Source organism: Xiphophorus maculatus, chromosome 19 (assembly GCF_002775205.1).
Source record: "Xiphophorus maculatus strain JP 163 A chromosome 19, X_maculatus-5.0-male, whole genome shotgun sequence".
NCBI lineage: Eukaryota > Metazoa > Chordata > Actinopteri > Cyprinodontiformes > Poeciliidae > Xiphophorus > Xiphophorus maculatus.
This window is the reverse complement of record NC_036461.1, coordinates 12,608,559-12,623,059: the sequence shown is the minus strand read 5'-3', so window position 1 is coordinate 12,623,059 and position 14,501 is coordinate 12,608,559. Positions and strand designations below refer to the sequence as shown.

The following is a 14,501-nucleotide window of genomic DNA, read 5'->3' as shown; positions in this document are numbered from 1 at the left end:
TAGGTGGAACTAAATACAGAGCATTTCTGTGAGAAAACCTAGATCTCTCTTAAATGAAACAGTAAAATCAAGAGATATAACATATACATTATTTGGGTTTTGAAGAGTTGACTAATTTAAATGGTAAAAATGTTACTTTCATATTATTTACATTTGAATATAAAGCATAATTCTAATTTTTATAGATAGAGTAAAACACAATTTTGGCAGAAAAACATTTTGATTATCCGTCCGTGCTATGGTAACTGTTCAGCGTACACCACATTTCCATGCACTATTCTCCAAAGTGATTAAAGGTTGATGATGGTCATCCAAGCACAACTCTGGCAAAAAATCAAATAAATAAATGACGACCTCCTGTCAGATTCTACATCAAGTAGCTTTATTTTTGATATCATAAAAGAGTGTTTTAAAGGCAGCCAGAATGAACAATGTGGTAAGCAGTCCAGAGTTAGGTGAGCGGCCATACCAGAATATTCTGGCAAACAACAGTTTTGTAAATCTAAAGGTTGCCTCTGGTCTATTGTAAAAAAATATACTGTAATAGAATATTATGTTGTTGCATGCGGGAAACGTAACATTTAGAGATCTCTGTTCCTTAAAAATAGCAATGTGTGGTTTTTTTCTGTAATTTATGCAACTTTCTGATGTGTAAAGTGATGCTTATGACAAGACAAAAAACAAATGTGAAAAAGCTTCAACAGTGTATGATTTCCTGAAGTAGACTGAGCAAGTTTCACTATAAACTAAAAGGTTCTGATTAAAAGAGTTCACTGATGCTCTGTCGCAGTGAAGTAAAAGAAAGTTGTTGATAAATGCAGGTTGAAAAAGCCAGTGGTGAAGTATTTGTCTATCAGCTGCCAAAAAGGAACTGCTAGCTGACAGGAAATCCCTCTCTGGTCCTCTTGTCTCTGACGCAGCGCAGCATGTCTTTCACCAGCTCCTCGAGCCCGAAGGCTGGTGCCCAGCCCCAATCCCTCCTGGCGTTGGAGTCGTCAAATCTCACAGGCCAGCTGTCAGCTGGAAAGTTACACAAAATCATTTCATCAGTAAGAATATGTTAGCAGTAGAAGTTCAGTCTTTAACTTCACAGAGCTTGGGAGAAGGTGTAAATACAATTAAGTGCTATTTGGGACTGAAAAACCTGTTGGTTCAGAAACTGTCACACTAGTTAACACATCACCTGGAACGCAAGAAATAATGTAACCTTCTGGCTTTGTTTCTCTTATTTCATAGCAGATCATGTGTGATGGAGCTGTTGGTGCCATTAACTTTGTGCACTTTCCAGCATTTGGCATTGTGGTTCTGTTGGAGTTTTCGTTTATGCTTCCTCAGGATTAGGACCTGTTAATGCCTGGAAATGGCATTTGTCGTGACACATGTTGTGATTCACTTAATATAGCTTGTCAAAAGAAAATTGAATCAACACATCAATGAGTTACTCAAATTACTTTTTGTCTGCAATATAAATACAAAACCGCCTGTGTTTATGTTACATTATGTTAGCAAAGCAGTAAAAAGAAATCATACCAATTGTTTGGCGCACTGAGTCTGGATTGTAGGTGACCTTAAGGTGTGGGAGATGCTTGCGAATTTCTTGGGCCACCTCCTCCGGTGTGAAGCTCATGGCGGCTATGTTGTAAGTGCGCAGAGACAGCTGGCACTCTGGAGTTTGCATAAACTCTACCGTGGCCCGGTGGCAGTCAGAGATATGCATCATGGGAAGACGGGTGTCAGGTCGCAAGTAGCACTCATGGTGACCTGTGCTGAGAGCATCATGGAAGATCTGAACTGCATAGTCTGTAATAACATAAGGCCAAAGATTTTAGTCAATCACATCTAGCTTATCGCCGTGGAACTGCACTTCTTGTGAGGTGACATTTTATGAGGTGAGTAATACCTGTTGTTCCTCCACCAGGAGGAGTGTTGACTGATATCACACCAGGGTAACGCAGGCAGCGAAAGTCCAAGCCATATTTATGATGGAGATACTTGAGAAAAATAATGCGTTAGTGGGTTTTTACCATTAGCGGGTTGTACAAGTGTTCAGACGCCCTGAACGCTTCCACCTTTTGTTGCAATACAGCCAAAAACTCCAATCTTACTGGAATCTCAAGTGATAGATCACCACAAAGTAGTGCATAAGAAAATTATTTGCAATGTAAAAAACTGTAAACCATCCTGTTACCTAAAACATTTTGAAAAGTGTGGCATACATTTGTATTCTGTCTTCTTGTATCAATACCTTTTAGAACCACTCCATTCTGCAATTGCAGTTGTAAATCTTTAGAGATTTCTGTCTACCAGTTTCATCTAGAAACAAAAATTTTTGCGTAACACTTTCCATTTATAGATGATGGACTGAACAAAGCTCCATGATATATCTGAAGCTTTAGATATTGTTTAATAATCTAACCTTGCTTTAAACATCTCAATAACCTCATCCTCTATGTGTCTGCTAAGTTCGTTGATGGTCATGACACTGTTTGTTCGTTAAACCTTCACAAACATCTGTTTCTACACTGATATTAAATCGCATAACTTATTTAAAAGTTAGGTGACTAAAGGCAATTGGTTGCACTCAATTTTATTTGGGGGTTTCAAAATAAAATGGTCTGAATACAAATGCACAGCATCGGTTTAAAATTTTTATTAGCGAAACTCTTTTACACTATTACATCATTTTATTTCCATGTCATGGTGATGCACTACTTTTTGTTGGTGTTTCACAAAAACATTAGCATTTGTGCTTGTAACGTGAGAAAATGTGAAAATGTTGTATCAGCATAAATGTTGTATCAGCATAAATGCTTATGCAAGACTCTGTATTGCATAAGCAATACAGAGTCTTGCATAAATTGAGTACAGAGTCTTGCATAAATTGAACAATGCAGTTCAATTCAAATCCTAATTTCTTTGTAGGGGTGTTTTTAAACCTTACCTCCCCCATCAGTTCGCCATGCACTTTAGAGACACCATAGATGGTTCTAGGACGCTGTACACAGAGGTCAGGGGCGGGGTCACGGGGAGAAGAAGGACCGAATGCCCCAATGGTACTGGGGACGAAGAGGCGAAGGCAGTTCTCCAAGGCCAGATCCAGAACGTTGTGTAGACCTGGAAGGGGCAACAGAAACTCAGACATGGGTAGCTTAAAACCTGGAGAGATGGAAAACCATGGACATAGAAACAGACCTGTGATGTTAATTTTTCGTGCTAACGCTACGTTAGCCTCACCCACAGCGCTAAGCAAAGCGCTGTAGTGAACCAGCCAAGTAACGCGATTATTTATGATCAGTTCTCTGAGGTGCTTGTAGTCCAGCACATCGGCATACACAAATGGCCCTAAAAAATAATCAGAATGTGGAAACTAAAAAACATGTTAAGGATAAAACATATCAGAAAAAGGGGAAAACCAAATTATGTTTCCTTACCACTGGTGTAAACATGAGAAGGGGGCTTCTTGATGTCAGACAAGATCACTCTCTCTGGCCCATACTGGTTCCTGGACATTATTACACTTCTAATGAAATTTCAAACATTTTAATTTTGAGATACAAAATGTTTGTGCAGAACTTACCTAAGCATTTGAGCAAGCCCCACTCCCAGTTGCCCCAAACCACCTGAAGATAGAAATATTTGTATATTTAAAAAAAAGTCTGGACATATATGTCTAAACATATAGAGATATTGGTACATCAATAGTCAGTTGGCTGTGACTGCATTTAGAAGATACACAAGAATGGATGGCACAAAACAGTTTTGTTTGTCCCAAGGCTTTGTTACAGAACAAAAAGTCACCCAACCCTACTATTCTCCTCCCTTTCATCTCACAAACACTGTCTGTTTCCACTCTTTTGTGATGAGTCAAAACAGGGTCCTGCTGCAAGCGCAGATTGAAAACAAAGTCCACATGTCTCTTGTGTTCTGCTTTTGACAACAATCACTCAACAACACCAGCCCTTCATCCTTAAACTGCAACATTTCTTCACATGTGACTGCCTGAATTTGCTTAGAAAAGATCTTGGGAATTATTCCTTTTACTTCGCCCACTAGATGCTCATCACCACAGCTCTCTGCTCTTATTGTAACAACTCGTGTCCAACAACAGAAAACAGTGGAATGGTGTATTAATCATATTTAAATTCAGAGATGTTCAATGTCCACCAGATATAAATAATTCTGAGCAAATAAAGGCTGGAAATCGTCTTCACCTGTGATGAGCACACGTGGGTTTTCCTGAGGTGTATCAGCATTGCAGGACTCCTGACTGTTCCACCTAGTCATCTTTCTAGGCCAAGAGCTGAAGCTGCGACTGGGTCGATTCTGTGCCCTGCTGAGGCAGCCTCGGCACAGCAGGCCCAGCAACGCAGTGGTGGGCATACATACCTGAAGGCCAGGCTGCATGTCCAGTAGCAGTCCTTAGGAAAGTTAAAATACCAAAAGGGGTTAAATTCATTACTATGATGATCATAGTTAAGTTATTCACACATCAGAAACAGAAGACAGAAATTACCTCTATGCAGATAAACTCAGAAATCCCCGACAGGTGACTTTTGATTTCAAAATCAGCTGATGCAACTTGGTAAATCCACAACAGTTCCTCACAACAAAACTAGAAATCGAAAGATTGCAAGACTGCATTTGTGTGTTCTAGAATTTCATTTTTAAATCTCCTAGTAACCACTAGGTAAACATGCAGGTGTGGAGAGACATGCTGGGCGATGTGGTTCTGGCCTACCTTTGTGTAATCATAGCGGCCTGTGCCTCCCGACTGCACTGGACTACAGTCTCCAGCCTGCACAGCTCCGTGTGGACAAACATGCTGACTTGCTGCGCACAGGGATTTGCATTGTGAAGACTGTTTAGCTGAGCTTAACAGGACTGCGAGGTGTGTCTCTCATATATCCTTCTACTATGTAATGTGTGTGGTTATATATCATTTTTATGAATGAACTGTGATAACCTCACTTACGTTTCTCCCCCTATTTTTATATTTGTCTTTAAGAAAAGTGCAATAAATGTATTATTATTTATTATGCGTGTTTCCAACTGGCTCTTCATGTTCACCTAAGTTCATAACATGAATTTAGAAAAGTTTTATTAAGGTGTAGAAGAACTCTAAAATATTACAAATCACCACATTTCTTATGTTCTACTGTTGTTACTTTTAATTCAGCTCTTCTTCCTTTCCCTTGTTGAACTGTGTTTTTTAAAATTAACATTTCTTCAAGAACAACCCAAATATTGCACACGAAACTGAATAAACAGGAAATGAAAGTCATGTATAAACTGCGTACACAAATAAAGAACAAAAAAAAACATCACTAAAGCACTGAAACACACTGAGCTTCTGATAGTTTACCTTCTTATGTCTTAGAGCTCGTATATCCTGAGCTTAATCAAAATCCTTAGCTACTTCAGGAACATCAGCGTTCTTTTTGAGACATTGATGTTCTCCATCACAATTATTATCCTCATTTGAACTGAATATTAGCTTCACAACCCCACTTCTAGGTTATTTTACAGTCTGACATATAACATTAATTTCAATGTTACTGAGCATTTAAGTCATATAAATAAAACATGTTTAGTGCCATGATTAAGTTGGCACTAAACATGTTCTAACTGTTGCAGAACAATTAGCACTGCTAATATCTGTTCAAGACCATTATTGTCACAACAATTGCTAAAGTTTTACATGCAATATTGCCAGCAATGAATAATATGCACATTAACATGAAGATGATTAATTAAAATGTAATCCCAACATAGGGTCAAACCCTAACAATTAATATTTACTCATTTGTTGTTAATTTGTGTTACATATATTTTTAGAGATAAACCCACACAGGCTCAGCAGTCGATGCCGAGTATGGAACAACACGCTAGAGTCCAATTAAATTGTTTATATGCAAATTTACCATCACCCACACATATACATATGGAAATAGCTGTCCACTCGAGGGACCACAATGCATGAAAGAGATATTTTAATGTAATAACTATCTTGTAGTAGTTAAGCTAGTCATGAGCTGCTAAAGGAAAACACTCAAATCTCAAGTCTTAAAACACTAAAAACCCATTATGTGAAGGTTTGATTAAGGTTTAACAAAGGTATTTGTTCTTATATTGTACTAAGGCAGGTATTAATAATTACCAGATGTATTAATCCAATATTTTCTCATAATAATCCATATTAATGATCTGTAAAATTTTTTTATAAAATCCTAAGAAAAAATATATATATAAATGACGACAACACACAATTCTTAGAAAGAAAAAGAAGGATGGACATTTATGAAGGCAAAAAAATACAGTACATTTAAACATGGAAAAAATTAAAATATGGCTCTGTGAAATAATTTTCTCTTTCAAATCCTAATTTCTTTGTAGGGGTGTCACCTCTGGGTCACCCTATGCCACTCAATGACCATGCTCCTTATTTCCTCCTGAACTGCCTCTAGATGTCGCGCCTGCTGCGTCCACCTCAGGAAAAAGCCTGGGGGTCAAATCAAAACATCAAGACCAATCACTGTCATGTAATACGTATCACAATCTGTAATACTAAAGTGGTATGAGTAATCGGACTGCAGCTGACCTCTCCAGAGCTGCAGGGACTGTGGGTGAACTGAGGGCCAGATTGCCAGTTCGTTGGGTTCATACAGAGGGTTTGAGTAGTAATCTCTCTCAGGCGGCCTCAGCAGGGCCTGGAACAAACAGTGAGTCCTGTCCTTCACTTGCATGGCACACCTGAAAGTGATTGTTAGTTTCAATGATCAACACTGATGAGCTCTGCATTGCAATCTGTACTGAGTGAAAAACCCGCCGGTGCTGAACTGACCTCTCCTGGTCATTGTTGCACAGAAACGTGCCGTAGTCTGAAGCGTAGACCTCATTTGCCAGTCTGAGGAGCAGCGTCTCAGAGAAACCCAGCGCCAGGGGGAACTGGCGCCAAAGCTGCCAAACACAGTCCAGCAGCAGCAGGAAGATTGGAGACTCCTGCTGGAGGCGAGCGTGGGAGTAGGCTGAATGGGCACACCGCTGCTGGAACGGATGTCCTGCCTGCAGGATAGGCCACGCACTCAAATGAACAAGAAAACATGATGTCTTGCAAAAACCAGAAATATTTGTCTCGATGTAAGCTGTACTATGTAGAGTTCAAAGGTTTTTGGGAGAAAATGACTGAACAAACAGCATCATGAAGTGCAAAGGAGCAAAGCAGACAGCTCAAGTATGAAGCTAACAAAATGTTTAAGTTAGGGTTGGGTCATTAAACAACATTGTAAACATTTCAAGGAGCACTGTTCAATCTGTCATCTGCAAATGGAAAAAAACTTCACACAATTTGGCATCAGAAAGCCTTTTTAGACTAGGAAAGGAGATTATTAATCAGAGAAGCCACCAGAGGCCCATAGTAATTCTGGCATATTTACAGTTCAATGGAGAGAATCTGTTGACAGGATAACTATTAGTTTTACACTTCACAAAACTGGCTTTACAGTGGAAGAATGGCAAGAAGACAGTTATTGTTGACAGAAAGCCATAAGAAGTTATAGGCCATATTAATGAATTGGCAAATATGTCAAAGAAGGTGCTCTGATCAGGCAGGACTACAATTGAAATCTAAGTACACCATGTAAAATACTGTATGCATAATTCAGAGGGAATGCTTTTCTTCACCAGGTGCAAGAATGTTTATCATGGTTTGAGTAGAGATACAAATTGGACAATTCTGGAAGAATTCCTACTTGTTTCTGGAAATAATTTCAAACTGCAACAAACGTCAGTAAACAACCAGAGCCACGATGGAATGATCATATTCATGTCGCAGAAAGGCAAATTCAATGTCCAATTCAATGACTTCAAACAAGAGTTTGTGTCAAGACTTGAAAGTTGTTGCACACAGACTCTACCCATCCAACCTTAAGCTTGAGCTGGTTAAGAAGAAGGAGCAAAAAGAGCTGTAGATATAAAAGCGACTGCCCCACACATAACTTGTATCTGAAAATGCAGTAAAACTGGTTCTGCAAAGTAATAAATTGGGGATGAAATGCAATAATTTTGGAAAAAAAATAAAATAAAACCAAGAATAATTTTCTTCCCACTTCACGATTTTGTACTAGTTGGTAAAATCTCAGCAATAGTAATGAAGATTTTTTTTTTGGTTATAACTCAACAAAATGTGAAAATCTCATAGAGTATAAAAAGTTTTACAAGGCGCTGTCTTGCTTACAATTTTAGCAAGCAAAACAGCTTACTAAAATTTATTATTTTAGTATTATTTTTGTGAACTATTATATATTCACAAAAATATGATCCACTAAAAACAGTCTTCACTGGAAAAATAAAATAAATAAGGAAACAATGCTCTGAACCTCCTTTCTTCTCTCATACACACTGTAGCCCCACCTGTAGCCACTCCCTGTCCAGGAGAGCCAGGAAACCCTCCAGAGTGCGGCAGCTCGGGTCCATGATGAGTTGGGCCAGAGTGCAGATGAGCAAAGTGCAGTCTGTACCTTCATAGCCATGGACCAGAGCTGAATGACCGTCCCTGGACAAAAACAATACAGTTTAATTAAAAAGAGTCATATGCATTCATTCCTTAATGTAGCATGTTTTGGAAGTTTGGGTACAAGACACAGACATCCATTCTTCATTATTAATTTTTTCCAAAATCTTTGTGTAATTTGGCTCCTTTTATTTGACTTAGTGCTTTTATTTTTATTAATATCTGCTAATGGAAATTACAAATTTCACGTTTCTTTAGTACTTTAGCAATAAAAAAAAAAATTACGTTTCATCTTATCATATTTATTCTGCTTTTAATTGTTGCCCAGTTGCCATGCTTGTTTACTCTACTAAATGCTTATCAAACTGAAGTTTATTAAGTTGTTATTATGCAAATTTAGGTGCCCACCAGGTGTAATATCATCACGGACATGTACTGTTGGTGTTGCTCCTACCTCTCCACACACTCTACCAGCAGGCCAGCTGCGGACAGAGCAGTCTGGACGTGAGACAGCCATTTTGAATTCTCCAGCTTACTGAGCCAGCGGTCCACATTGTGGGACTCATCTCCGCAGGCTTCCACCAGTTTAATCAGGCTCTCCTGAAGGGCCTTACCCCTGGGCCCACAAAGGCAAAGAAGAATGAGAAGCTAGGGAGAAAGATCTGCAAAGTTACTAACATAAAATACTAACACACATACCTTTCCATCTGTTTGTGAAGCCTCTTCCAGTGGCTGTAGCATGATTTGGACTCAAAGCCGCCGCCTGTCATCCGAGCCTGCTGAACCTGCTGACTTGAACGAGTGTCAATAATGAAACCTTTATCTGAGTCCTCAATCACAACCTGAAGGAGGAGTTCGTCTTCCTTGCAGCGTTTCTTGTTGGCACCCGTCAGTGGCTGGCTGCTGCGCATGATCACCTGAGTAAATACAGAACGCAGGTTAGAAACAAAATGGTGCATAAAATGGTGCTTGTATAGTGTTCATACTCCGTGAACCTTTCCACATTTTGACAGGCTACAATCCAAACTTAACTTTGTTTTATTGGGATTTTGTGTGATAGTTTTCATGATTTATTTACAGATAAAAATCTGAAAAGTGAGACTAGGATTTGTCTAACCCCGTCCGAGTTGGACACTGTGTCCAACCACAGCAATATATGGGGGTCTTCACACGTAAAGCCTGAAATTGGAAAACCTTACATCAGGTCTTCCCTACCTCCTCTATAGAACACAATATCCACAGGATGATGCTGTCACCACCATGTTTCACTATGAGGTGTATTCAGTGTTCATTCTCAAATGAGCTGCTCACCTTTGTATAATATGTTTGCTGTCATCCCTGAATAGCTTGTGAAAATCTGTATACCAGATGTTTCATCACTTTCCTTTAACAATAACTTTCTTCTTGCCAATTTTTTTTTTTATAAAGAACAGATTTATGTACTCACCTAACAGTTGTCTTTAAATTTACTTGGATAGTCATGTGTTGTTATGTTAGCAAATTTCCCGTACTATTTCCATTTTTGGATCCTGATTTGAACAGTGATCTGTGAGAGGTTGAAGCTTTAGGGTAATATTTCACAAACTAAAACCTCTCCACACATTTTTCCCTGTGACCTATCTGTTGTGTTCCTTGGTTTTCATGGTTTTGCTCTCTAACAACTCTCTCAGGCCTCTGCAGAACAGTTGGAATTATGCTAAGATGAATCCGAATGCACACTGAGCCTTTTGTATAACAATATCTGTTTTACTTTCCACTCCACAATCATGAACTACATTGTCTGTCACATGATGAAATTGGAATAAGATAAATTGAAGTTTGTCCTTTAAATGGAAGAAAGTTGTAAGAAATTTCAAGAGTGTTGTATAATCTCGAAAGCCATTCTATCAGGCAGCACGATCCCCTTACCATGCCATTCTTTCGATGATAGTAGCACAAGACAGGGAAGCGGCCACCCTGCCTAAATTTGGCCACTTTCTTCAGTGTTTCATCGTCGATGCCTTTTGGAACAATGACTACCGGAGGATAGGAAGGGCACACGGAGTATTTTTTGTTCACACTGCTCAACCTCCATTTCTTATGCTGAAAATAAAGAAAGATGACATAGTATATGGTCAGAAATTACTCTCCTGAATAAATAAATAAATCTGCTAGAATGCCTAGAGAAGGGTGGCTCACGACCATCTTAAATTAAATTAGGCTTCAGGAAGTTTGAATAAAAAAAGACTGTTACTCAATATAGTAAGTTATCATGTCACATCTAACAACTCGATAACAGAAAAGCTTGACAAGTTAATGGAGAGGCTGTCTTGGACAAAGTAGCACATTGAAAAACACTGCATTTCATTGGGAGGCCTTAAAAAAGACATCAACAAAAGTCAGTCAGAATGTGGCTAAATGCGGTTAAACAAAATATAGGGTCTTTAACGTGCTCAGGATATATAGATAACAGTTTTTTATTTGAAATGTGCTGCAGAAAGGCTTCAAACAAAACAAGAAAAAACGGGAAAAGAAATGCCTAGACATGCAAATTCCAGTAAGTTTCTCCCAGTAACCAGGCCACCCTGATACATACATTACACCTACTTGAAGAATGTTGTGCTCATAAACACTTCCAACAATTAAGATCCTTATTGCCCAACCCTTTGTCATGGCGACATGCTATTTCCAGGGAAAGACATGAACTCAAGCTGTGTGTTTGCATGTTCTGACGTTAGGGGAAAACAAATGAAAGCTAAGCAACAGGGATATCCTGAAAAGTGACCTTTACGTCCACCCTCCCTGGCATTTTCCTGTCATATGCCTGCTGGACTGTTGTTGGAAAAAATGGTTACTTCTTACAGCTTTTGTGTCATGCTTTACTACATGCGATGCTTAACTTTTGTTAGGCAAGTAAAAAAGGTTTGTAGTTTCTTACAAGTTCCTTAATTTGAGTGTAGTGTTTTTCAGGGGTTGAGAGACCCCACTGCTCCCGCAGGCTGAGGTCATTGGGCCTGTAAAAGAAAGGATACATCTCCGACACATTGTCCAGGCAGGACAGGGTCTGCAGAAAAAAAAAGAGAGTAGGCTGCTAAATGTTGTAATCCAAGAACATAACAATTTAGGGCAAAATATACTGATCCTTTGCTTTTGTTAAGGTACTACTGTAAAATACCTCAATCGAGTGCGCAATGTTGAGGCACTGCTCCATGCCTGGAATGTCCAGCTGAAGCACGCACAGATCTTTGCACTTGATGGTGATTGTCCCAGATGATCCAGGCATCCTGTGAATGTAAAAGTAAGTATACACATTTTTTTTCATACAGACACTCTATGGATGGTGGATGCTTTTGCTTCCACCAATGCAAGGATTCCTTGCCCGACTTGCAGCAGAAGAGGAAACAAAAATGGTTGTTTTGAAGGTGTGTTTCTCTTAGTCAGTGAACCGTAATACTTTCACGTGGTTTCAGAAGTACTTCCACAAGGCATTGAAATCAAGCTTCAGCAAGAGGCACAGGAGACAGTAAAACATGTAGCCAGCAGCAAGTTGCATAGAGAGGCTGCAATTTTGTTAGGAAATTTCCTTTTTCAGCAGAGGCAGAACACAGCAGGCACATGGCAACACCAACAATTTCCAACCTGTCACTGTGGGCTGCTTTTGAGAGGAAGCCGGAATAGCCCAAAAGGTTTTCCACACTGGTTGGACAGATTTAAGGAAGCGAATTAGACATAGTGGGATTAAATGACACAGTTATGATTAGTTCATTCGTCAGCCTGGCAGTGTAAAAGTCAATAACTCTGAATGTCATTCCAAGTCGACGGCATAGTGATCAGTTGGTATATTAAAGGGATTTAACAGTCTGATTTAAGTTGCAAGGAATGAAGAATAGATGAAACCAACATGCTTGTTTCAAATCCTTATTCTAAGAAGTCAAGTAGGTGATGAGAAATTTTGTCTTTAATCAGTAAAGTTTCGCTGTTCTGGACGCCTCCCAATCTCACCTTTTCTCAATGGCATCGATATTCCTGAGAAGAAGCAGAACCTGCCTGGAGCTTCCCTCCTCCCTGTCGGAGAAGAGCAGGTGGTGACCGGTGACGCACAGGGTCCCTCTGCTCGGTGGGTGCAGCGGCTGACGGAGCACAACATCCTCCACGTTGGCCGTCTTAATGTGGTCAGAAAACTCCATCAGCCCCCTCAGACTTCAGAAAAACCCTCACAGAAACGAACTTTTCTTCTTTCTACCCCCCGCACTTCACTTCAAATCACCCACTCGCCTCTGTTTAAGAAAATGAAAGCAAGCTTCCTCTTCTGTACTCAGAGCTAGCTGGGCTGTCTTGCAGTTGCACTGCTGGTTTGACGATAAGGCGTCTAAAAATAGAAGAAACTTCATATTTGCCTGAACATAGCTGAACCAGATGCGGGTTCACCTTTTACTGTTACTACTTGTTAAGCTGGTGTCTGGTGTGGAAATGGAAAATGAGTTACTTGAGGCAACAAAAGACGGAAGTGCGCATTTCCTGAGACAAAAAGCGACCCAGTGTGATGTGACATTTAAGTTAAGTTTAGTTCAGTTTCGAACGGAGAAGCAGTTGAGGTGCGAATGCAATACATAAAACGGCCACCATGTGGCACCACAAGGCAACAAAAGTTAGCTGTAGGCCAAGTTTTTTGCAATCTGACCCAGAGAGGCAATTTTGCCCTCAGTCAGTGTAACATTTGCTGACATCCGAGCCTGGTCATTTGAAAACAATGAGCCTGGTCATTTGAAAAAAACAAAAAAACAACAACAACAAAAACACAAAACAAAACCGGAGAGTATATAATTGTTGATAAATATTGACAGTGGGAAATTTGCAAAGCACTTTATTTCTATTTTTAGTTTCTGAAATAAATTTAAAAAATAAAGAAAAACATCAATGTTTTCATTCAAAATTAGGATTGATTCATTTTGTTACATTGGATGTTGATATTTGTGGAAAACTATTAAATTCATCTCAGTTATTCCATGATACAAAATCTGAAACACTGTTTAGAAAAGTATTTGTTATCATATCTATTTAAAAAACAAAAAAAAAAAACAAAAGATAGTTCTTAGTCAGTTTTAGCCAAACTTATTAAGAGCCATTGTGGAAGGTCCAAAGAGCCACTTGAGTCTCTGGGGCCTCGGGTTACAGATCTTTGCTTCTGGTGAGGAGTTGAAGACTTTTGCAATGATTAGATTAGATTAGATTAGATTAGATTAGATTAGATTAGATTAGATTAGATTAGATTAGATTAGATTAGATTAGATTAGATTAGATTAGAGCAGGGGTGTCAAACTCCAGTCCTCCAGGGCCACTGTCCTGCAGTTTTTAGATGTGCCACAGGTACAAAACACTGGAATGAAATGGCTTAATTACCTCCTTCTTATGTAGATAAGTTCTCCAGAACCTTGCTATTGACCTAATTATCCTATTCGGATGTGGTGCAGCAGAGGCACATCTAAACGTTGCAGGGCAGTGGCCCTCCAGGACTGGAGTTTGACACCTGTGGATTAGAGGATTAGAATTATTTTGCTCTAGCTTTTCTAAATCTGTCTGTACCTACAAAAGCTATAAAACATAATTTTATTTTCCCTGGTATCTTTTAAAGATTTCAGATATAATGCATGTCAACGGCTATATAATTTCCCCTGTTGTGAACACAATTGCCAATATTTTCAATTATCATAACAAATGCAAGATTTTTTTCAGTTTCAACTTGATGGTGTAGTGTTAAGCAGAAGAACTCAAATAGTGTTTTTTTTTTTTCACCTAACCTCATGTGTACAAATTCGACTCTCGAAGCATATAAATATGAATTAATGGATGAATTTTTATTTTTTGTGCAAAGTCAACTAAAATTTGTTTTTGTCTCATCCCACACATGCAAATAAGTTGATTTAAAGTAAGAAAATAACTTCCCCATATATGGAAACTGAATAAAGAGTTATTGAAAAGAATTTCAACACAAAGGAATGAAAACAAAATTAAA

The 14,501-nt window shown here is 38.9% G+C and overlaps 2 protein-coding genes across 4 annotated transcripts; both read right to left on the bottom strand.

Moving 5' to 3' along the window:
* Positions 1-386: 386 nt before the first annotated feature.
* LOC102236569 (L-threonine 3-dehydrogenase, mitochondrial-like) lies at positions 387-6,092 on the bottom strand. 2 transcript variants are annotated; one of them, XM_005799182.3, is made up of 9 exons: positions 4,514-6,092; positions 4,212-4,418; positions 3,578-3,620; positions 3,432-3,502; positions 3,193-3,342; positions 2,942-3,114; positions 1,901-1,991; positions 1,531-1,800; positions 387-1,020 (listed from the first exon to the last, which is right to left on the bottom strand). In XM_005799182.3, the coding sequence occupies exons 2-9, from the start codon at positions 4,402-4,404 to the stop codon at positions 875-877; spliced, it is 1,137 nt and encodes a 378-aa protein (XP_005799239.2). In that variant the 5' UTR covers positions 4,405-4,418; positions 4,514-6,092; the 3' UTR covers positions 387-874. The 2 variants fall into 2 exon arrangements, with proteins under 2 accessions (XP_005799239.2, XP_023208204.1); XM_023352436.1 differs by having other exon boundaries at positions 4,212-4,612; positions 4,739-6,092.
* A 207-nt stretch (positions 6,093-6,299) lies between these two features.
* LOC102236828 (myotubularin-related protein 9-like) lies at positions 6,300-13,012 on the bottom strand. Of its 2 annotated transcripts, XM_014468810.2 has the most exons (11): positions 12,491-13,012; positions 12,128-12,184; positions 11,664-11,772; positions 11,427-11,552; positions 10,418-10,591; positions 9,209-9,426; positions 8,964-9,125; positions 8,410-8,551; positions 6,842-7,062; positions 6,599-6,750; positions 6,300-6,499 (listed from the first exon to the last, which is right to left on the bottom strand). In XM_014468810.2, the coding sequence occupies exons 1-11, from the start codon at positions 12,673-12,675 to the stop codon at positions 6,399-6,401; spliced, it is 1,647 nt and encodes a 548-aa protein (XP_014324296.1). In that variant the 5' UTR covers positions 12,676-13,012; the 3' UTR covers positions 6,300-6,398. The 2 variants fall into 2 exon arrangements, with proteins under 2 accessions (XP_014324296.1, XP_023208041.1); XM_023352273.1 differs by lacking the exon at positions 12,128-12,184 and having other exon boundaries at positions 12,491-13,011.
* Between the last annotated feature and the right edge of the window lie 1,489 nt (positions 13,013-14,501).